Source organism: Mauremys reevesii, linkage group 11, assembly GCF_016161935.1.
Source record: "Mauremys reevesii isolate NIE-2019 linkage group 11, ASM1616193v1, whole genome shotgun sequence".
In the NCBI taxonomy this organism is placed as follows: domain Eukaryota; kingdom Metazoa; phylum Chordata; order Testudines; family Geoemydidae; genus Mauremys; species Mauremys reevesii.
The window spans coordinates 48,141,815-48,165,705 of NC_052633.1; the positions used below are offsets into that span (position 1 = coordinate 48,141,815).

The 23,891-nt window shown below is 42.2% G+C and overlaps 1 protein-coding gene across 9 annotated transcripts; it reads left to right on the forward strand.

The window, feature by feature from the left end:
• Window positions 1-5,096: 5,096 nt before the first annotated feature.
• On the forward strand, window positions 5,097-22,982 carry NR4A2 (nuclear receptor subfamily 4 group A member 2). 9 transcript variants are annotated; one of them, XM_039494971.1, is made up of 13 exons: window positions 5,097-5,721; window positions 10,287-10,304; window positions 10,857-11,096; window positions 13,091-13,147; window positions 14,194-14,409; window positions 15,428-15,532; window positions 17,198-17,319; window positions 17,763-18,628; window positions 19,412-19,541; window positions 19,911-20,074; window positions 20,799-21,001; window positions 21,216-21,394; window positions 21,513-22,982. In XM_039494971.1, exons 8-13 carry the CDS (start codon window positions 17,765-17,767, stop codon window positions 21,767-21,769), a joined length of 1,797 nt encoding a protein of 598 aa, XP_039350905.1. In that variant the 5' UTR covers window positions 5,097-5,721; window positions 10,287-10,304; window positions 10,857-11,096; window positions 13,091-13,147; window positions 14,194-14,409; window positions 15,428-15,532; window positions 17,198-17,319; window positions 17,763-17,764; the 3' UTR covers window positions 21,770-22,982. The 9 variants fall into 9 exon arrangements, with proteins under 9 accessions (XP_039350905.1, XP_039350910.1, XP_039350909.1 ...); XM_039494975.1 differs by lacking the exon at window positions 5,097-5,721 and adding an exon at window positions 6,883-6,932; XM_039494974.1 differs by lacking the exon at window positions 5,097-5,721 and adding an exon at window positions 6,964-10,009.
• Window positions 22,983-23,891: the final 909 nt, after the last annotated feature.

The following is a 23,891-nucleotide window of genomic DNA, read 5'->3' on the forward strand; positions in this document are numbered from 1 at the left end:
GCGCTAAATTAGTTTATCTGGAGTAATTCCATCATTCTTTTATTAGTACTGTAATTCCATTGTTAACAGTTACATCAATGATAATCTAGAGTAATTCTGTTATTATTCCAGTGTTCCCAAATATTTCAATGGGTCATTCTAAAGTGTGCAGAACTTCCTGAAATAAATTGTTCAGTCTGTAAATACACAATTCAGCACTTTTCAGGAGCACTAAATTATCTTTTTAAATGAACCAGAAAAAAATATTTCAAACTCAAGTAATTATAAATCCTTTCATTACCCACTGTCTGGAGGCAGCAAGGAAGGATGGTCCACTGGTGAGGGTTGCAGTCTGTGATTCAAGAGGCCCACGTACAATGTCTTGTTCTCCACAGATTTCTGGTGACTTTAGACAAGTCAGTTGGCCAAGATTCTTGAAATCAATGGGATTTAGATGCCACCTAATCCTGTAGGTGCCTCAACTCACTTGGTGTCTAAAGTTTTGCTTTAAAACATCCCTCCATGCCTAAGTTTCTGCCTCTGGCCATAGGGTGGCCAGTCACACATTTCTGGAATAGCAGACATTCTGGTACTTCTTGGAATGGGGTGCCCCTTGCCCCCCCCTTCCCTCCCGTGGGATCCTGCCTCCACCACATGACCTCACAGGCACAGTGTGTGTGAGGCCACACCCCACAGGAGTGCCTGTTTTGCCCCATACAAAATCCAGCTAGAGAAGAAGAAGCCTCCTGTGGGTCAGTGCACTGTTCAGTGATGTGTTGAAAATATTCCTTGAGTCAGAGACGGTGAAAGTAGGCTTCCAGATCACTGCAGAACTGTATCATGTACATGGGAGTGGTGAGGCAGAAAGAGAGTCCCTGAGATAGGACAGACTCTTCTGCCAGGCTAAGTGTGAGGTTGGATAGATTAACAATATTGTTGGGTGAGTTAACAGTACCACTGTTGTAGCCCCCTGTGGCATGTAGTTTAGATCATTTACTGTCCTTTTTCCTCTGTAGAGAAGTAAAGTATGCGTTGTAAATGTCTTGTCTTGTTATTTTGTAAAGTGGAAGTTTGTGTGGAAGGTTGATTTTGTATGAGAATCTCCGGTTTTGAGAATTCATTCTTGATCTTCTCCTGTTTGCTGTACAGGATGCTGATCAGGCGGTTCCTCATTTTATTTGAGAATGTGTGGCACACATAATCTCTCACCATAGTCATTGTACTATGTCAATTGCAATGGATTTTTTACCTTCAGTCCATTTGGTATGATGTTCATCTGTTTGCACTTAGAGAAGAAGATGTCTGTCTGTATCTGTGTGAGTTTTTTCATTAATTTGATGGATCTCCACTTCATACGGCTAAATTCAGTTCCTTGCATGGTGTCAAGTATCAGAGGGATAGCCATATTAGTCTGTATCCACAAAAACAACAAGGAGTCGGGTGGCTTTTTTACCCATGAAAGCTTATGCCCAAACAAATCTGTTAGTCTTTGAGGTGCCACCAGACTCCTCATTGTTTTTTGGAGGGATCAGATTTTGTTATTTATTACATTAATGTATCTCCTAAAGAACATGTTAAGCAAGTTCAATAATTTCATTTTGGCGTTCTGATGAAATAAACAAATCACTTGTGTTATTTTTCTGATGTTACAAGAACCTCTTAACAGGAGTTGGTGGGACAGTATTCCTGAAACGTATAGCCACTGAGAGAATTTACAAAAACAAGCAGTTTACTAGGTAGGTATCATACACTGAGTTTTCATCTTTTTTATAGAGTGGTTTAAGCCTCAAGAAATATTTTATTTTATTTTGTTTAACATGATGACTTTTTTGTAACCAGCTACTGGGGGAATCATGATAAAAGAAACAGACAGAGGCAAACAGAAAATGTTCACTTTCAGATAAACTACATTCAGCTTTCTGACCATCTGCAGAAATTTGAATCAGATGTCTGCTGTTCAAGTTATTTACTAATACTTAAAGCTTCTGGCAATGTTATCAACAGGAAAATGAGAAATGAGGTGGGAAACAGTAAGAGAACTTGAAAACAAAAGCTTAGGGTAGTGGATCCTTTAAATGTAAATAGCTTCCTTTATCTCCAGGCTAACCTACTCAGTTAGCCACTTGGCACATTGTACACAAACTAGGCATACAGCCCCCTAATCACCAGCTTCTTGGTGATTGTGTTGTGTTGGCCTTGATAGTCAGATATTACCGTTTCAGCATTAGCTTAAATTTAGTTCTTAGTATATAGTCTGAGATCTAACTGGTTGGAAACTTCTGCTTTTCTACACGCAAGCCCATGGCCTTCACACATAAATTCATAAAACTTTCAGATTCATTCAGAAGTTCAACAGGAAGCAAGCTCATTTCAAAATCCTGGAAAATCCCAGTTCTAATCATTTACTGCCATTTTCCCTGTAAATTACCTATGTGGAGATAAGTAATTGTTTTATTTGTAACCTTGAATGCTAATTTCCAGTATAAAATTTAAATGATCAAAAGTACTGTATAGTGCATGGCAAATACTTGTGGTTACTCGTCTATAGAGCCAATCCTGTTGGCTTCATTGTCTGATGACAGAAAGACAAAAATGAATAAAAGAAGCTGTGATGCTTGTTCTAGTAATTCCTACAATATAGTTACTGTATTGTGGTCTTTTCAAAGCATCAAGGAACTACTATCAGGTTATAAATCATATATATATATTTTAAGGAACACCTTACTTGTGTTACTAATTCCACCACGTATAATTAAAAATGAAAGATTTTGAAAATCTATTCTCCTGATTCTGCTGTTGGAGCTTCCCATAGAGAGCTCCACTGACATCAGTCAAGTGGGAGCAGAGCCTAATTTAGGCCCAATCTTGTTCTGCACCATGCAAGAAGTCTGTCCACAGAGAGCAGCTTGGAGGACCAGGGCCTTAGTGTTCACCAGAAATTGATTGTTTACTTTTGTATTTCATGACACTTAGATAATAAAAGCAGACTAATTTGTTTCACTTTTGTTTATATATAGTCATTTTCAGTCTGGGGCTTTGGAACACTAGGTCAAGGTTGCAGCATATGTATAGTAAAAACAGCAGGGAGAGATTTGGCTCTAGGAAAAAGCTATTTTTATTTGAATTTTTAGATAATTCTGAAAATAGTCTGATCTGAATTGTGAACCAAATTTGACCTGATACAGTCCTTTAAATATTAATGACTAGAAAATACTTACATATTCCAAGATATGAAAATGTGTCATCTCAGGAATGAAACAAAGGGAAAGCTAAGAAAAAGCATAACTGCAGTACTAGCTAGGGGTATGTCTACATGATGGAGCCTATGCTGGCCTAGCTATTCTCATATAGCCCCCTAGCATAGACAGAGGCTACACTAAGGCCTTGTCTACACTGCAGGGTTAGGTCAATGTAAGCTCTATAAGCTGATTAAGTAACACCGTCTCCCCGAGCAGCATAGAGTCAAGGTCAATATAATTAGGTTGATTCAGTGTGACAGTCAGTGTAGACACTGTGTTGCTTACATCGACTGTTACTGGCTTTCAGGGGCCATCCCACAATGCCCCACACTGAATACAATCAGTACAAGCGCTCCTGGTGAGGATGCGCACTGCCAACACAAGGAACTGTGTGCACACACACAAGCAATTTAATAACTGTCATGGCTATATGCCGACATAAGTTAGGTTGACATAATTTTGTAGTGTAGACATGGCTCAAGAGAAGAGTTTTGAAGTGGGTTTTTTTTGGTTAGTGTAGAAACACCACCTCCCCAAACATCATTAGCTATGTCAACAGAAGCACTCTTCTCTTGCATAGGTGTGACTACACTAGGGGTTTTGTTGACAGAGCTATTTTGATCAGGGGTGTGGTTTTTTCACACCTCTGATATAATGTTGAAGTGTAGACCAAGCTTAAAAGGCACAGGGCAGTAACCTTTAGCAGCAGTAAAACTGCAAAATGACTCCCTCAAGGCTACAGCTAGTTAGCTTTCTCAGATTTAAAGGGCCAGTTGCCAGTAGAGACCATACTGGGAAAGGCCCTCCTATAAAAGGGAGCTCCAAGTACAGTGCTTATGGATATGGTATCAGCTTTTTGTAGATTTGGACCTTTTGATGAAAAGTATGGCAAAGTTTTCATAACTAAAGTTAGGTGTGTGATCTGTAATTTAAATTTATAAAATGTGTTAAGTAGAACACGAACACAAGGAGCCAGGTCTTGATGGTGTTTTCCAATCCTGTTAGGTCAATACAGTTGAAAAGCCCCCTCAAGATGCAAGCTAAAGTGTTTAAAACTGTATTAGTTAGATGGGCTTCAGGCTTGTTAGCCTGCATATTGACTGGCCTTTTCAATTTGTGTTAAACTAACTTGATGAGCTAACAATTGAATAACAATCCTTTTTTGCCTGTCAAGACAGGGCCCAGGGAGAAGGGGGAGAGAAAGAGAGGCCCTCATTTAGCAAGTTACTTAAGCACTCCTGAAAATGTAAACCTTAATCTCTCTGAACCTCAGTTTCCCCCTGTTAAAACAATGATGATGCCTATGCCCCAGGTTTATGAGGCTTCTTCATCAATGTTTATAAAGCATTCTGAGTGCCACAGAATTGGAAAGTGCTCTACAAAGCATGAACTATTACTGAATATGCACTAACTTCTGTTTTCAAACAATCATTTATGCCATTTCTACTTGATCATGAATCATTATAAACTTTACAAAGGAAAGAAACCCCAGGAAGAAGAGGCCAGTGAATTTTCATGTGAAGGACTCATCTTGTGTGGTTATTAAAGGAACTTTGCTGGGGGAGCTGAGACCCAACATCTCGGCCTCGTGAAAAGATTTTACAAAACCCGGGATTCCTAGAAATGGTTTTCGCTTAATAACCAGTTTGGGTTTGGACGTTCCCCTTGCGGTGTTTTCACCGAAGCAGCGCGGCACAGGGCCGCCGCTGGGAACAGCAGCGCGCCTGGCCTCCCCGGCCGCGCTCAGGGAGGCAGCGGGGGCTCAGCAGCAGCGAGCACAGGCGGCAGCAGGGGGGAGAAGTTCCGCGGCAACTTTGCTCGTCTCCTATTGGAAACGGGAGGCGAGCAGCCGTGGGGGCGGAGCGGGATTTCCGTCGCACGGGGGTAATGCCGGGTTCTCCAGGGAGGCCTCCGGGGTCACAGGCAGGGCAGAGCCCGAGCTGTGCAGGCTGGGGGTGGAGCTCTGTGCCAGCCCGAGGCCGCCGGGGGAAGCCCTGCGCCGGGCTGGCCAGGAGCCAGGCCGCAGCGGCTCCCCCGTGCCCCACTGTGCGTGCGGGGAGCGCGCCTGACCCAGCCATTGTTTCCTATCTCCGCTCCGGCGTCAGTGGAAAATCTCCCACCTGCCGCGCCTGGGTCGGGCTATTGATCCGGCGGCGCTGCCGTCACGGAGAGCGGCGCTGCTGACGGGGGAGCTGACGCTCTTGGCCGCTACCGCTGGGCTTGCGGCGGCTACAATGGGGCTCTGTGTGGCGCTGGGAACGGGGCGCGGAGGCCCCGCCGCAGCCTCCGCTTTCTCCTCCTCCCGGCCCCGGCTGCGGCAAGTGGGGGCCGGGCGCTGCTTCTAGCGCCGCCCCCGGGCCGCGCCTGGCCTGGTCCTGCCTCCCCTCCTCTGGCGGCGCCCGGGCTGAGCTTGGGGAGCGCGGCCCGCGCAGCTGGGGCACGGCGCGGCGCGGCTCTGATGGGAGGGACGCGCGGCGGACAGCGCAGGCAGGAGAGGAGCCAGGTAATGTCACAGGCAGGTGCGAGGGGAGGGGGCGTGTGCGCGCCGCTTTATGGGGGACCAGTCCCGCGAGCAACACAAAGAAACTTCGGCTCATAGCACCCCCCCCCCCCGCCGTAGGCGCTGGCTGGGGCTGTGGACGTGTAAAGATGCTCCTTCAGCTGCCTAACTGTTGCCCCCACACGCCCACTCCACCAGTGCGGGGCTTCCGGGAGAGTCCAGCTGCAGTCCCATAAAGTAGCAATCGCGGGGATGGGGTGGGTGACTGCCCTGCCTGCTGCTTCCCCAGTAAAGGAGCGAAGAGTAACTGCTTTTTTTCAAAACAGCCCAGCGAATTGAAAGTTGAAAATTAAACTCCCATAAAGCTTTTGCCTAATTTAACTCAACCGAGGTTTCTGTCGCCCTGGCAGGCTGCCTGCCTGTCTCGATTTAATGGCGTTAAGCTAGGCTTTTTTTTGCACAAGTACAATTCCAGCAATAGTTTTCTGCACAGCTGGATTTCCGCTGGGTGCAGATGTTGCTAATGGCAGCTTAAGCACGGATGGGCAGATAACATATGGAATGCAACATGTTGCCATATGGTCCGTTTAGCCTTTCACCTCCAAGAATATCAATCAAATATGTTCTGGGAGAAATTTAATGACTCTCTGAACAGGAAGATGAATGGCTTGGTACGATTTATATTCCTTGACCTGATGCTATATAACAATAGGACAGTAAATGGAACTCTCAGTTTTATAAGAATGTGGCCAAATGGGGCTAGATTTCAAATATTATAAACATTTGCATGTTAGGATCTTGACAGCTGTCAAATTATTCAGACAGTGAAGCGTGCCCCAATAAAAATGGACAACCACAGCTTCCACAGTCTTCAGTTAAATTGCCTACATGTATCTCTCAAAACATTTGAAAGTATAAAACATTATTTATAAACACTCCAATATCTAAAACTATCCACACTTGTACAGCATGCTAGTATGGGAAAGAAAGGAGAAGTGCTATGGAACTAAATATTAGGATTCTCCAAAAAAATAGGAAAATAGATCCTGATAAATTTGTTGCATCTCAGTAATTTCAAACAAGTTTACATCAGGGACTACAGTTGTTTCTTTTTATGACCTAAAGTTTTTTACTTCAGTATGATTGATTAAAATCTTTTGGCAGAAATTGCACTTGCAGAAAAATTAAGTAGCTAACTATTCTAACTGAAACAGGTATGTATCACCCTTTCTTCTGTTGATCTTATACTTTGAGTGTTATATATCTTGGATGTTAAATACTTAGGTCCCAATCCAATGCCCAAAGAAATCAATGGAAAGCCTCCCATTGCCTCCAGTGGCTGTTGGATTGGTCCCTTAGAGAATTTACAAAGCCTCTAGTATTCTATTTTAGTGTCATAGTTACCGTGTTTTGAAGTGTGAGCAGACTCTAACAGACCTGCCTACCTGAACCTCTAGAGTGTTTTGGTTTTTTTTTAAATATTTGTGCTCACTCTGAGTTATTTTTTCAAAGGCACTTTTACTTTTAATAACTAATGTATTCTTTCCCTCTGATACGTCATTCAAGATGGAAAAAAATTAATACAATAAAAGAAGGAAAGAGATTTATAATCTGTCATATAAACCATTTTGAGTCTGTCTCTGATCTTTTTTAATCTTAAATTAACTTACTCTACTTATACACAGGTAACCAATATAGATTGCAAGCTCCTCGGGGCAGGGTCTGTCTCTTTGCTATATGTTTGTACAATGCTTAGAACAATGGGGTTCTGGCCTCTAGGTGGTATTGTAAGACTAATAAATATTACTGTATATCCCTCTATTATGGGATAAACCTGATAAATTATTAAGAACGGTTGGTCAACTAATAGAAAATGAGATTTCATGCTCCCAAAAATAGTTATACCATAAACAGGATATGTGAGCATATTTTAATTAATATACCATATGTTTGGGGGTATGTATGTATGTATCATGTGAAAAAAATTATGTTGTTACAAGAAGTTATTTCCTTTTCTCAACAGAAAACCAGACACTCTCTCTCAGTATACTGGCACCATTCTTTTTCCATTGGATGCAAAGAGTAGAATTGAGCCCCTGTTCCTAGAACATAATTACAGAAGCCTTTCAATCTAAATATGTGAAGGCAAAGTTTGAGTTGCCCACATATGAAATAACTTACCATGTTAGGGACAATGAGTTATTGCCATTTTGCCAACAAGGATAAAAAATGCTGTAGAGCCAAGACTATCAAACTGCATAAAATAATTTGTTTGACTTTAAAAAAAATTGTTTTTGATCAGAACATGTTTAGAAAAAATGGTATTCTGTTAATGCTTCTTGTATTTAACAGGATTTCCAATGGATGAATATTGTGGCAAGTACATAGGGGGCAAGTGTCACTGTGTTGTGATTTAATCAGTTAGTGTGTTCCTTATACAACTACAGTCTTCCTTATACAACTACTGCCTGATTGAGAGCTTTAAAAACAAACAAAACTGCACAGAATTATAAAGGTCCCTTCAAGGAGACCTACATTTCAATGAGTCTCTATGATTTTTATTTTGTACTCATTTTCACTTTTAAAAAATGCAAACCTCTTCTACAGGCATTAGTGCTGTTTTTGTTGTTGTTTTGGTTTTTTTTGTTCTCTATGAACTGATTCTGTTCATGCATGTCTCACTCCTACATATGACTTGTGTAGAATTACTGTCTTAAAGTCCTAGATAACATCCATTATAATTTTAACTTAATCCTGTTATCCTAAACTCAGATAAAGGTCCTCATTAAAGTCAGTGGGGAGCTTTGGCTGAGTAAGGACTGGAGTCAAGGTCTAAGTGGCTGATTGCCAAAATTATCCCTATAGAAGGATTGAACTGCATTTGAACCTGTCACCATTATTCTAATGACCTGGGGAGGGATCACATTGTTAGTGACTGGTAAAACATTGGATTTTAAAGTATTTGTTTAGATATGGGCCTTCTAAAATTTGGACTTCAATGCCAAAAAGGGTTCATTATTCACATTCTTATCTCTTAAATTGCCAACTGACTGAACATTGATTACATAATGGTGCACATACTTCAGCTGGGGAAGGAAAGGAGAGGGAATTTGAAAAAATTAAAACATCATATATTATGGATCCTAAATGCATTCGTTTCCTTACAGCATAATTCTGATTGCATTACAACCACAGCTGTTTATCGTTCACTCTGATGTATTAAAATATTTTGCACTTTTGCTTCTCATTTTGATGTATGAGCTATTGCAATATCTGACAAACTGTAGAGAAAATCAACATTATGCTGCTCCCCACATGTGAAAGTGTGCCTCTGATTTGTATAGTAGTACTATAGTACTTCTTTGTGTATAATGGTGGAGAGATTGTCTCCTATCTTTCATTTTTAAAAGTCACTTTAGTTAAAAAAAAAAAAGTGACCAGTACACCTCTTCTAAAATGGTTCAATCTATTAAGTTATAAGCATGTAGACAATATCACATTGATATGCAGTTTTTTAGTTTATCCCTTTTTAGTGGGACTATCATGTAAATATATAATGTAAAAGTGCACTTCCTATTATAATACTTTATCAGATTGACAGTTGTATTAATTAAATGTGTTCTGTGTTCGTGTATTTAGATACCAAAATACAGCATTTCACTACATTTTATAAAATTGTGTTTGCATTTATTTAATGTAAGGTTCCTTTTTAAAGAATGTAGTCTTGAATGTTTGTTCTCCCTTTTTTTTCACATCATTACTCTGATACTGCTTGATTAGCTCCCTCCCCAGTCATGATTGGTAATTAAAATAGGCATTAAAATTAGTCACTTAGCAATTTTGCTGTTCAATTGGCAATTAAATTACTTAATTGCAATTAAAGTCCTAATTTTAATTGGCAAAATGATAGATGTAGATTTAAGATAATATGTATAAATACTTTAATAAGTGTCTATATAAGGATTACTTAATTACTCAACTTCAAGTTTATGCTGTTAACTTTAGAACTTTTAAGTGAGCAATGAAATTTATATTGCATCTATTCTAAGGATATGGTAATTAGATGTATTACTTACCATGATAAGGGTCTTTTCTATACATTATTTCTTTTAATGGTGTGGGCTAACCATTGAAATATACACTTCATCATATTACAAACTAGTCATACTTTTAGTTTTGTGATTCAATGTGACTTTCATTCAAATGGTAGATTAGACTACTTCAGTAGGCCAAAGGTTATTCTGTTGAACATAAATGAGATTGAACTACAGTAAACCGGTCATAATTTCAGGTGAGAATAACTAAACCCTATATTTTATTTCAAGTTGGAATTTTCAACTACTTAATGGATATCTGTTGAAACAAAGGATGATTAGAAAAAGCAAACATGTTTTAGAAAGATTCTGAAGATGAAACTTAAAATATTGTACATGTGAATTTTCATTAACTTTACTTGTGGTCACTTCAGCACAACACAAGGTTTCAGTGAGATTTACTCAACAAATCTATAGTTAAGAACTTAAATCATATGCTATGAAACTTATTTGCATTATTTCCCTTTATTTCAGTGGGACTAGATATCTGAGGTAAGCAAGCAGTTTGGGCCTCATGTTCATATGTCAGGTGCCATATTTACAACATAAAAATATTTTTTTAACTCTTAAATTGAAAGCATTCTCAGTTTAGACACCGTATAATGGAATAATTACTGACTGATAGAGGTTGCATGTTTTTATGAGTAATTTTGGACTTGTATGTAATTGTTATCTTAATATTTTGGATGTGCTAGAATGTCTACTGTCTGCATTAAAAGACAACTTTTAGGGGGGTCGTTTTAAGATATTTCTCTGTAAAGTTCTTTTTGTTCATTCTAAACTGATTATATTTGCATATAATCCTAAAGATATGTCTTTTTTTCTGTCATTTTTTGTTAGTTTTAGTCTATTTACATTCATAATAGAATATAATAGTTTTCGACAAGTCAAAAACAAGGCAGAAAAGAAAATTGCATGCGAATTGCCAAAGATCTGGATCATACATATTACAGAAATACCAACTTGCCTTATTCTTAAACTGTATCAGTGGAAAACGATGAAATAAACTGATGTGTGGGTTTTTTTTTATCTTTAAATATACAGACTTGATTGCAGCAGAATACTCAATTTGAAGACACACAGCAATTCTCAGAAGTCACATATAACTACTGGTCTCTCAAGAATCCAATATATGGGACAAATGTTTGGCAGTAGTTTCATAATAATGTCAAGCAACCTCTCTTTGCTCCAAACTCCAAGGAAATGTAGTGCATCACTACAGTGTTTAAAGTGGTTGTCATGTTGCCTTTTAAAACAGATTCCTAAAGTGGTCTTAATGAAAAGGTAGTGCTCGTACTTTCACTCTGTGTAACTTTACTCTGTGAGTTAAGTTTTTGCTTTTTTTCAGAATTCTGTTCTGGTCACTGATCCCACTGAAGTCACTGGGAGTTTTACTGTTGACATAAATAGGGTGATGCATATACAGTGTTTCATATGTTTTTGAGATGAGGAAAATACTATTTCATGCAAGTCTTTATTAAGCATTTAATTAAAAGTTCCCTGGTTAAGGTTTAATTTCTAAATTGTGATGTATTTTAAATGTATATACAGATTATGTGTAATATATACAATAAAATATAATTGAGTTCTCTAGAGTGGTGGGTTTTTGTTTTTGTTTGTTTTGCTTTTTTTTAGATTTTAACACAGTGGTATGTAATGATTATAAAAATGCACATATAACTACTGGTCTTTTGCTTATTTTCATGGTCATATTTTCAAAGTTATCAGAGCAATAAGACTACTGACCTATTATTCTAAAAATGTTACTTTCTTTAATTTTTTTAAAAGATGGCATAAATTGTGGATTTAGAGGAGGCAGGGAACAGTACCAACAAAAAACAACCCTCACTGTTGAAATGTTATTGGTCTGAGGAGAAAAGACCGTGAAAACTTCACTGCCATCAGTCTATTCTTCTTAAAAACATATTTACTATTTTTGAAAATCAAAGCTCTTTTAATTTTGCTTAGGCTCTGTAGAACTTTTCATTTATTTTAAAAGGACGTAGGCCAATCATTTTCATATTTTTATTCCCCTTTGTATTTTTTTTTTCAAGAAGATGGTAGCAATGGAATGACATTTAGAAATACAGATACCATGTCTTTTAAGAACTCTATGAAGTCTTCCCATTTGACTAAAAATCTTTATAAAGTTAGTCATTAGGCTTTGGGCCTAAAAAAGACTGCACTTCCTGTCAAACTGCCACATCATGGTTCCTCTGTATACACAACTTTAAACAGCTGGAGTCATTTTTAGCATGGGAAATCACTTACATTTAGCCCATTGTTTTACTGTTTACAGATATTGCTCAATTCGGTGTGGGTACACACACACATTTTCTACAGTCAGGAATCCTCTCATTAAGTTAATTTATTGAATGTTTTTAAAAAATGTGCCTTTGGTTTTTCAAACCTGATTTGAATTTTGTTAGGAGATTAAAAAGCCACTACTTCACATGGCATTTATGTGGACATAAAAACTCTTCCTTCTGAGGAGTTAGATTCCTAGAATCTGTCCCAAAATAGAGAGAACACCATGCCAATTTATTTAGACATTATTTAAAGGCTTGAAGTAATACACAAGTTGTTACAGTGATGGTTTCTATGCTGCTGTTTCAGATCCATATGCCATTCTGTACTAGGGAGACAAGGTGGGTGAGGTAATATCGTTTTTTGGACCAACTTCTGCTGGTGAGAGGGACAAGGATTTGAGCATAGACAAACATCTGAGAAGCCCTGTGTATCTCACCAGCAGAAATTGATCCAGTAAATTATATTCCATTACCCACCTTGTATCTTTAATATCCTGGGCCCAACACAACTACCACACCACTGCACAGGCTGTCTAAGTGCTGTTTTATATTGATTGTGAAGTCTAGCCTCCTACTGGTGGGATCCCTGAACTGCAGTGGCTGATGGTTCTGATTGGACTGCTGCTGTACTTCCACCACTTTGATGGTGGTTTAAACCTCTTCACACCCTGTGTGCATGTGTTAACACAGCTGGCTGTCGGACATCAGGATTCCTACATACCATAGGAGTAGCTGAAGCCCATTTTGTCACAACTATGTCAAGTATAAGTGAAATTTTGGTACAGAGGGGTGAGTGAGGAGAACTTTCAGTACTTTTTTGCATGGGTTAAAACTATAGTTGTGGAGGAGGGTGCGGTACACTTGTGAGCTCCTTTGAAGTACAGTGTGGCTCAGGGGAGCTTTTAATAAATACGAGTTTTGACAATGGGAGATACCTTGCTTAAAAAACTACCTCTCCTTCTTTTATAGTTATTTGCAGTGCTGTTCTAGCTCTGTCTGTCGCAGGGTATCCGAGAGACAAGGCAGGTGAGTGAGGCAATATCATGTATCTGACCAACTTCTGCTGGTGAAAGGGAGGAGCTAGTATCCTAATGCGAGTAGCACAGCCCGGCTAGGATTGCTAAGGAACTTTTGAACGAGGGTCCTTCCCGTTTTTAACAAGTGCCTCCCACTGTCAACCCGGGAGCCCGCGGGCACCGAGCCCTGGCGGCTCGCGAGCTTCCGCCCGGGGAGACTTGAAATAGCCCCGCCCACTCTCGGGCTATAAGCGGCTCCCCCCACTGCAATGGAGCAGGGAGCCGGCCAAGCAGCTGCTATTTTTGGCGCAGCCGGCTGGTTGCGTCAATAGCGGCGTCCCCTTGCGTCACGCGCCGCCCCGCCCCACTCTCACTTTTTCCCTTTCGTTCGCTTCAGCCCACGGGCGGCGGCTGACGCTGCTGCGCTCATGCTAATGAGCCCCCTCCCTCCCCCGTCTGCCGCTCGCGCCAGCCTGCAGCCGCCGCGGAGCTTAAGGTGGCCGCCTCAGGTTCCCCGCGCCCGGGGCTATTTATAGCCCCGCCAAGCATAGCTCCCGTGTGACGGCCGAGGGGAGCGGGTGGGCGGCCGGGCTGCACCGGGCCCCCAGCGCGGACACGCGTCCTGGCTGCAAGGAGGGCCGGGGGGGGGGGGGGTTGTAGCGGGGCAAGCCCCTTCCCGCTGACGGGAGGCGGATAAAGCCATCCAAAGGGAGCTGCTTCCTTGCACCGTGGCTGACAGGTTAATGGAGCTTTGAACCCCCGTGCAGGGAGGTCAGACACTGTAGCCGTCCGGGCAACCAGGCTAGATGAGGCGCTTCTCTGGAGCTTGAGTAAAACCGCCCTGGAGAGCGCCGGGCAGGGGCTGGGCGGGGACACCCGGGCGGTCTCCGAAGGGGTCCTGCCCTGCAGGGAAAGGGGATGAAACAGAGCACAGGTCATACCCTGGAGTGGAGAGCCAGCTTTCCTCCGGCAGAAGGGGAGATGGGCGCAGGCGGGGCTCTGGCTGGGTCCCTGTCATTGTTCCTGTTACCTACGGGCAAGTACTTCTCTCCTTAGCAGGCATTTTCTGCGCGCCTTCCCTTCCTTTCTGCGAGCTGGAGCGCCCGCTCCGAGCCGAGTTCAGTGGATTAACATGCAAAGCAGGGACAAGGCTCTGTGACAGCTGCTACTATTACCCTGGTCTGAGTAAAGCGCACCCCCACCCGCACCCTGGCTCTGCACTTTTTCTCTCAGTGGAGCACAGAGGTATTGACAGCCAGGCTTTTACATTGCGTAAGTTAAAGTATAATGCGTATAACTCCGTACAAGCGGCTTCTTTATTCCCCGCGTACAGAAAGAGACGGTGTCCGCGGCGGGACAGGAACTTTCCTCCCAAAACAAACGTGTATTTCCAACGCCTTTAATTGGCACTTTTCAGTGGTGATGTGGGATGTAAACCAACCGCTCACCCCCCCCCCACACACACACCTTCCTGACAACTGGACAACTTGTTGCGTGAAGCTGTATGGTTTTGAGAGAAGGATGATTTCAAGGCACCAGCGGACTCCGATTTTATACAGTGACGATTGCTCTGCGCCGCGTAATAAAACATTCTCTCAAATATGCCTGGAGACAGTGAATCCGGTGCTAACAGGCGCTGCTGTTTGTTTTTTGGGGAAAGAGGGGGTCCTCATTTTTAGCCTGTAGAAAATGCCTCCAGGGTTCACAAAGAAGGGAAAAACTGTATCTAGCAAATGCACGAAAGTAGCGATGTCCGTATATATGTGCGTATGCAAGAAAAATCCCCGTACCATATTGTGGTGTAGACACACAACTTAGCAGACCCCACGCAGACAGAGCAACACACGTTATTATACCGTGTGTCTGCGTACGGAGAGCCGAAGAGAGATCCTCTTAGGTTTATGACACGGCGTGGGGGGGTGGGGGGGATCTAGTTCTTTGTTTACAGTCTTGCACATCTAGGGGGTGTACGTGCGGGGGGGTTGCACCTATTTTGGAAAATCTGTAACAAGGTGAACCGAGGGAGCTTGTTCCCACCTTAAAATCTGCACTCTTGGTGATGTCACGTCGGAAATTTACCAAAGCAAGAACTGGCCAACTGTGCAGAGAGATCCAGCCCCTCGGATGGCTGATTGGGCGGGCAGCACTGACGTGCACTGACGCTTGGAGACTTTAGGTGCATGTTGGCTGTGGAATACGGAGCCCACATAAACAAAGGCACATTGGAGGGAAGGGCCAGTCTGTCCGGCTTGCTCGCACTGTGCTTTACTAGTCCTGTACTTCCCAACAGAGAATAACTAGCAAGTGCTCCGTCATCGGTTGTTTTGTCCGACGATCTGCCCCTGGGAAACTGTTGTTCAGACGGTTGAATGAATGAAAAAGACATTGCTAACAAGTGAGTACTGATTTTTGTAAAATCCCCCTATTTAATCTTGTCGTTGATTTACAGCTGTCTGCAGGATGCCCTCAATCTTCACGATGGACTCCAGTGGAAGGGCTGGGAGGGTAGCTGGAAGTAGGAGGCGTTAAAATATTTTGTGTGTGGTTTTCAAATGCAACCTTTTTCCATACTGTATTTCCAAAATGTCATTCAGTTAATTCCTCACTGAGTGAGCCTCTGATCTGGTTCCGTAAAAGATGCTAACGTGAAATCAACTTTGGTGCAAGAATATGCCCCTGACTTTCTGCTATAACTTGCACCTGTTTGGGGGACATAGGATGTCGAAGTTGGGCTGTTGAGGTAAAGGTGTGTAGCTGGGGCCTGAACTTCCACGGTTACATAGCAGGAGAAAAGTTCTTCAGCGTATGTGTTGCTTGGGAACATTTTTCTCTCTCCATCTCCAAGGTTAGCAAGCGGTGCTGGTGTTATAGGGTAGCTCTGTAGAGTTCTGCAGTGTCCTATCACTTAGTTGCCTTTGATATTTATTGCTGCCGTGCGCGTGTTAGAAGCTTGTGGGGGGTTGCTTGCAAGGCTACCTGCTAGTTTAATCTAGCGTAGTTATTCTTTTCGGTGGTGACCCTCCCCCACCCCGCCCGCCACCTTCTATTTACTTAGTGTACACTGACCATCAACAAAGCAAGCCGTCATGCCAGGCGTTAATTAGCAGAACACGGAAGAGAAAGGAGTGAATATTTGGATCAATCGGAGTTAGATTGAGGATACGTAGTCGCTGTCTGTGGTATCAATGCAGTCTGGAGATTTTAGGGATGTTAGCGTGGTTTATTTCACCCGGTAGGGTAAATATTAAGTCTGTGGTTGTACAACTGGTAATGTGTTACATGTGTAAGGAGTCACACTATGATGCAAATAGTATTGGTGGGGGTTTAAAGTCACTCCTGCTTAAAGGAGCTGCGGATTCTGTTTATTTCACATGTCCCCCTTTAACTTTAGTTGTGCATATTTACAAAACAAAGGGAAAATATATTAGGTGGCGTTCATTTATTGTTAATTAAGATTTCCCTGGGTAAGTGCATCCACTAGAAGCATTTTCCACCTCTGTTTACCAGGTTTCTTTCATCGGAAACTCCTTTGGCTTCTTTGATTGTCTAGTTACCTTATTTAACGTGGTTTGTTGTCATTTATGCCCCTTTTTAGAGCTGTCGTTAAAAAGTCACATTTGGATTTTAGGGACTTTCAAGGGAAGGTGCAAAAATGTGCCTTCCCCCTTTTATTCTTCAATAAATGGACTCAGATGTTATTTGGGGAGGGGGTAGGTGTTAAAATCAAATAAATTCCTCCCTCCGTAGAAATAATAGAATAAAAACATTAAAATTAATAATGTAAATAACAACCTGCTTTCAGTAAGTTTTCTTCCCGATAATAACTGATTGGGGGAACTAGTTTTTATGCCAAAATGCCATAAGGACAACATTTCATATTAGCTCTGACTAGCTCTTTTCTTAAACTATTTTAAATCTGATTTCTTTATTAAAAGGCCGCACAATGTTTCTTACTAAAACAGGCAAACTTTGTGCTAGAGAAGCTCATGGTTTTCTGATACATTTGTTTCAAATCAATCCTTAGCAAATCTGAACATAAAGTCTATTGTGTCTGTTTCAGAGAGCGTACTGGGCAGTCTGGAGTCCTCACTGATTTTCTAAAATCTTGGAAACTTTGTCTCCATTGAATTCCGACACTGTTCACCTTTAATTCCCTCGAAAACGCCTGTAACCCGGCTGAAGGTTTGTGAGCTTAATTTCTTTAATATTCAAAAGAAACAACTTCACACTGAAAGCCAAGTAACATAAGTAAGACACGTGCGTAGATGTGTTCCAAACAACTTCACATTGTGCAACTCACTTCATCGTGTTTCTTTACAAATGAACTAGCTGAAAATATCATTGTACACAGAAATAAAGCGACTGGTGCTCATTCGGTCTGTTTGTGGGGGACTGAAAGACATTTTGGGGGTACACTATGCACTTTAAACATTCACAAACATCAGAGCTCTATGTACTTTAGTGTAATCTCTTTTTTCCCCTGTGAACACGTTTTCTTTGCGCAATAAGAAGTGTGTGCGGCTTCCTAATGTGGCCCGCAGTGTTGTAGAAAGCAGGTGTACAAAGCAGGGGAGAAAGTATGCAGTTGACCAGGCTGAGTATATATTACACTGTTTCATTTCCAGCCATGCCCTGTGTTCAGGCTCAGTATGGGTCATCGCCTCAAGGAGCCAGCCCAGCTTCCCAGAGCTACAGTTACCACTCTTCAGGAGAATACAGCTCCGATTTCTTAACTCCAGAGTTTGTCAAGTTTAGCATGGACCTCACCAACACTGAAATCACTGCCACCACTTCTCTCCCCAGCTTCAGTACCTTTATGGACAACTACAGCACAAGCTACGACGTGAAGCCACCTTGCTTGTACCAAATGCCCCTGTCCGGACAGCAGTCCTCTATTAAAGTGGAAGACATTCAGATGCACAGCTACCAGCAACACAACCACCTCCCCCCTCAGTCGGAGGAGATGATGCCTCATTCAGGCTCCGTTTACTACAAGCCTTCGTCGCCCCCGACTCCCACCACCCCCGGCTTCCAGGTGCAGCACAGCCCCATGTGGGACGACCCTGGCTCCCTCCACAACTTCCACCAGAATTACGTGGCCACCACCCACATGATCGAGCAGAGGAAAACGCCTGTGTCCAGGCTCTCCTTATTCTCATTTAAGCAATCACCGCCTGGAACCCCAGTGTCCAGCTGCCAGATGCGATTTGACGGGCCCCTCCACGTGCCCATGAACCCCGAGCCATCCGGGGCCCACCATGTAGTCGATGGCCAGACATTTGCAGTGCCCAATCCCATCCGCAAACAGGCATCCATGGGCTTCCCAGGGCTACAGATTGGCCATGCTTCCCAGCTGCTGGACACCCAGGTGCCATCCCCTCCCTCCCGGGGGTCTCCATCCAACGAGGGCCTCTGTGCAGTGTGCGGGGACAACGCGGCCTGCCAGCACTACGGAGTGCGCACTTGTGAGGGCTGCAAGGGGTTCTTCAAGGTGAGCTGGAGGTGCTGAGAGCGCGTGGGGAGGGCTGGGGAAAGGGTTAACTCACAAACACCAAAGGGATCCCCTTCCTGCGCTCACCCACACAAATGCAAAGCAACAGCCTGGCCAAAGAGCTCAGGCGCAGATCCCACTGGGAGGGAGGGTAGAACGGCAACCACAGAAGGAGCAAGCAGGAGGGCAAATGTTTGCAAATAACAGCGCCTCGTGCTCCTCTAAGCCCGTAGTTTTGCAAAACTCCCCGCTGCAATGGGCCAAGGCACACTGAGGTCCTTGGTGCCGGCCCCAAATGGCTGCAGGTCCTTGGCGAGAAGTTGCGTGCAGCAGTTGAACAGGAGGCATTTGCATGTGCTAGAAGCTGCCTTCCCCTTCAGATTGAAATTGGTTAGGACAGAGAACCGTGTCTAAGCTAACCAAGTGGAACAGAATTCCCTATGGTAAAATTAAGTGATCTCTTTATTTCACCATCCTGATTGAATAATCTTATCATTTTAAATAGAGAAGGTCTCCAAGGAATGTAAATAATATGAATGCCCACGGATTTGTATTTACTGAGCGTCTCCTTCTCCTTCTCTTGGCATATAAAACACTGCTAGGAGCTGCAAGGTTAGCTCAAATGTTAACGCTATCAATTTTCTTCTGTTAAATGCCCTGGAAAAAAAAAAGGGAGGGGAGGGGGGAATCCCAGCCATTCAGACACTTTAACTTGATCAGTTTGGGGCTGCAGAATTTAATGGAAAGTAACAAATAATTTGTCATTTCCTTCTCTCTGTGTAGCGCACTGTGCAGAAAAACGCAAAATACGTGTGTTTAGCAAATAAAAACTGCCCAGTTGACAAACGCCGCAGAAATCGCTGCCAGTATTGTCGGTTTCAAAAGTGCCTTGCAGTTGGCATGGTCAAAGAAGGTAGGTCTTCAGCGACCCCCGGGTACACCCTCTCCTTTCCTCTCAGATACACCCTCCCCCACACGTACTTTCTGTTCCCTCTCCGCCCATCCCCACCCCAGAATTTCTTTGTGTCAGGCCTCAGCTGGGAGAATGATCTCTGATTCCCTGAGAGCCAGACAGATTTGTATTTAAATAGGATTCCCTTGGAATAAGAAATAAAATAAAGCAGCATTTTTTTTACCCTTCTCGGATGTAGCTCTTTGCATCCTTGGCGATGTATACACATGAGGCCTAGGCACCTTTAGCGAGGGGGCAGGGGGCTGTGTGTTTCACGCTCGTGTGTTGTATGTGGGGGGAAGGAACGCTGAACACCCTTTTCTTTCGCAGTGGTTCGCACAGACAGTTTAAAAGGCCGAAGGGGTCGCTTACCATCCAAACCGAAGAGCCCCCAGGAGCCCTCTCCCCCCTCTCCCCCGGTGAGTCTGATCAGTGCCCTGGTGAGAGCCCATGTCGACTCCAACCCGGCTATGAGCAGCCTGGACTATTCCAGGGTAAGCTGGAGACAATATTAACATACAGACATAGCTGCACACACGTGCCCATATGCAGAGAGAGAGAGAGAGAGAGACTAGTAACCAACCCCCCTTCACACACTACACACTGCAGATGTCGGTCCTATTTGTTCCGCAGAGTTTCGGGACTCTCGTGACATTGTCACGCACTCCTGTATACTCTGAGCACATGCTTTTCAGCTTCTGCACACCCTGAATGCTGGCAGCCTGTAATCCAGGCACTGAATAGTGAACCTGTGGCAAACTGCACTGGGAGTGAGGCAGAAGGTAGCATAGCAAGAATATTCTGTGTTATTCCAGCTGCGCGGAAATATAGGATCTAATGAGAGGGGGGTTATTAAAATACATAAAGTGCTATAATTTGTATTAAGAGGTTAGCAGGCTTTCCAGGAGACTAACACCGGGACTGGCATGAATACTAACTTGCTAATTGTGTTGTGTAGATAAGAGTGAACGCTTCTCAATGCCGGGTGACCCTCTGTTTAGTCTGTATAGAAATGGCAATTTACATATTCAAAGCAACGACCTCATAGCACCATCCCTAATTGAATTAATTGCCCTGGAACATCTAATTTCCTTACTGGTCAGAGAGAGGTTTAATTGTTATAAAAACCTGGCTCCCCTACTAGAAATGGGGTTAGCAATTTCACGGGTTATATATTTTAGAGAACCTCATTAAGTGCTTTTTAAAATGAAATTCCAGTTCCAGGCTAACCCTGACTACCAGATGAGTGGAGATGACACTCAGCATATCCAGCAGTTTTATGATCTCTTGACCGGCTCCATGGAGATCATCCGAGGATGGGCAGAAAAAATCCCTGGTTTCACTGACCTCTCTAAACCAGACCAGGACCTCCTCTTCGAATCCGCTTTCTTGGAACTGTTTGTGCTCCGGCTAGCATACAGGTAAATGGCCAAAATTCAAAAGGCAACTTCTGGATTATTATGAAATCAAATCCTTTCATGGTCCACTGATCTGCGTTTTATTAACTCCTGGGTAATTAGGTGCCTCTTAAATCCTCCATTTATTGCTCTTCGCGTAATTAGTTGTTTAGCTTATCTTTTCTTTTTCCCCCTTTTCTCTTTCTCGCCTCCCCCCTCCCGGTTGTATTAATTGCAGGTCCAGCCCAGTGGAGGGCAAGCTTATCTTTTGCAATGGGGTGGTCCTGCACAGGTTGCAGTGTGTCCGTGGCTTTGGAGAATGGATTGATTCCATTGTTGAATTCTCCTCCAACTTGCAAAATATGAACATCGACATATCTGCCTTCTCATGCATCGCTGCCCTGGCTATGGTAACAGGTCAGTACAGCTCAACCTTCTTGTGTTTGGTGTTTCAACATCACTACACAGCCCATTTGCCCTGTTCTGGTATCCACATTGTCAAACCTGTGATGTCCTGCATCCTTGTCTTTTGCAGAGAGGCACGGGCTAAAGGAACCCAAGAGGGTGGAAGAACTTCAGAACAAGATTGTAAATTGTCTCAAAGACCATGTAACTTTCAATAACGGAGGTTTGAATCGCCCCAATTATTTGTCCAAACTCTTGGGGAAGCTCCCTGAACTTCGCACCCTTTGCACACAGGGACTGCAACGCATTTTCTACCTGAAACTAGAAGATTTGGTGCCACCTCCAGCAATAATCGACAAACTTTTTCTGGACACGTTACCTTTTTAAGACTCTTCCCATGCACTTAAAGTGAACTTTAAAGAAAATAAACTCGACCTGTCTGAAGGGGAATTCACCTGTGCGCAAAGCAGCACCTTTGGGTGCCAGATTCCCATCCCCAAAACTGTTGCTAACCTCCTGAAGGCAAAACGTGAATGGGCATTTTGGCTCTGGGGCATCAAGGATTCAGATGATGGACAACTTAAATACCATGGTATAAGCTTTTTATTATCGGCTCAAAATATTATTAAGAAGGACTTCTGATTAAAAAGACGATCATATTTGGCAACGCTGGGCTAAGACTCATATGATGACAAAGTATTAAGGTGACCCACAAGTCTCACCCTCTTAAAGACTAAAGTTTTCTGATGTAAAAGAAAGCTGTAATATATACTAAAAACTAAATGTTGCGTGGGTGGCATGAAATTAAAGAAGGCAAAGGCTTGTAAATTTATCAGATGCAGTTTGGCTTTTTAAATTATTCTGTGCCTATTTATGAATAAATATTAAAATCAATTCTAAAAGAAAGAACATAGATGTGTTTGCAAAGAAAGAGTGATACTTCAATGAAATGGGAAAGCATGATGATTCTAGGATGACAATGTTATAGGCACTTGCTATTTCAGTAATGTCTATATTCTATAAATAGTATTTCAGACACTATGTAGTCTGTTAGATTTTATAAAGATGGGTAGTTATCTAAGCTTCAAACATTTTCTCAATTGTAAAATAGGTGGGCACAAGTATTACAAAACCGAAATCTTGGACAAAGGGGCACACTGTGTTTGTAAACACCGTCCAACATTCCTTGTTTGTAAGTGTTGTATGTACTGTTGATGTTGATTAAAAAAAGTTTATATCTTGATTATTTTGTTGTCTAAAGCTAAACAAATCTTGCATGCAGCAGCTTTTGACTGTTTCCAGAGTGCTTATAATATATATAACTCCCTGGAAATTACTGAGCACTTTGAATTTTTTGTTTTGTTTTCTATGTCTAAAATTGTCGGTTAATATATTATTTTATGTTTGAGTAATATTTTTAATATTGCCATATTCTGTAGTATTTTTCTTTGTATATTTCCAGTATGGCACATTATACAAGTCACTGCCTTTTTTAATATGGTGTATGACAGTTAGAGACGCTGAATTTTTTTTCCTGATAAACTCTTTCTTTGAGGAAAGACAATTTTAATGTTTACAACAATAAAACCATGTAAACGAATGGAATTTCGTCTTCTTTCTGGCTAAGCGAGAAGTACCAATACCAAAATCCATTGCAGATAAAGAAAATTGACTGTGACGATATAGTAATAAAAAGTGAAAAGGAGAACGGATGCGCTGTGTCACTTATTTAGTAATTTGTGGAGATGAATTTGCAAACTCTGAAGGAGGAGCAAGAAGAACACCTGAGACTAAAAGGTTGGTCCAGATTTTATTCTTAGGAGGTCCCTGTCCTTGTATTGAGTTCACGCACTACTTTTAACGGGATAGAAGTCATTTAAATCTTCGTGTATATTGCTTTTGTAAAAGCAAGGAACTTTTATGGATTCTATTTCCCAAATCCTGTACTGTAGCTCCTGGGGTCTGTTTGGGATGGGGGGAAAGTAAAAGGGAACTAACGCTGGTGACAATCCCACGGACGTTGTTTTCTGAAGTCTGAAGATTTTTTTTTAAATGTGTTTAAATTTTGTTTTACATGAAAATATTTTCGTTTTAGGGATCAGCGGACCCTGGCTTAGAATACTTAGAGTTCTCTTTGAAGAAAGTGTCTGAATGAATAAGACAGGAATTGTCCGCTTTGACTCCGGCTTGCTATAAATAAGTTATGACGCAGTCTCATATTTAGCGACTTTTAAAGTTTAAAGAATATGAAAGCTAGAAAAGCTAATTTAACTGTCTATACTCTTGTATTTCAGTGTGAGACTGAGAAATAGATCTGTTTCATAGCTTTGAACGATGCAGGCTGTAAATTAGTTCAGAAATTGTGAAACAATATAATGTATTTAAAATGTGGCGATTTGAATGATTAGCGCCAACATATTATATTTATGTGGTAAAATTTACAGTGAAATGAAAGCTTTGGTATTATATGCGGGGAATTAAGAAAACTTCAGTCTCTTAGATTAGGGAA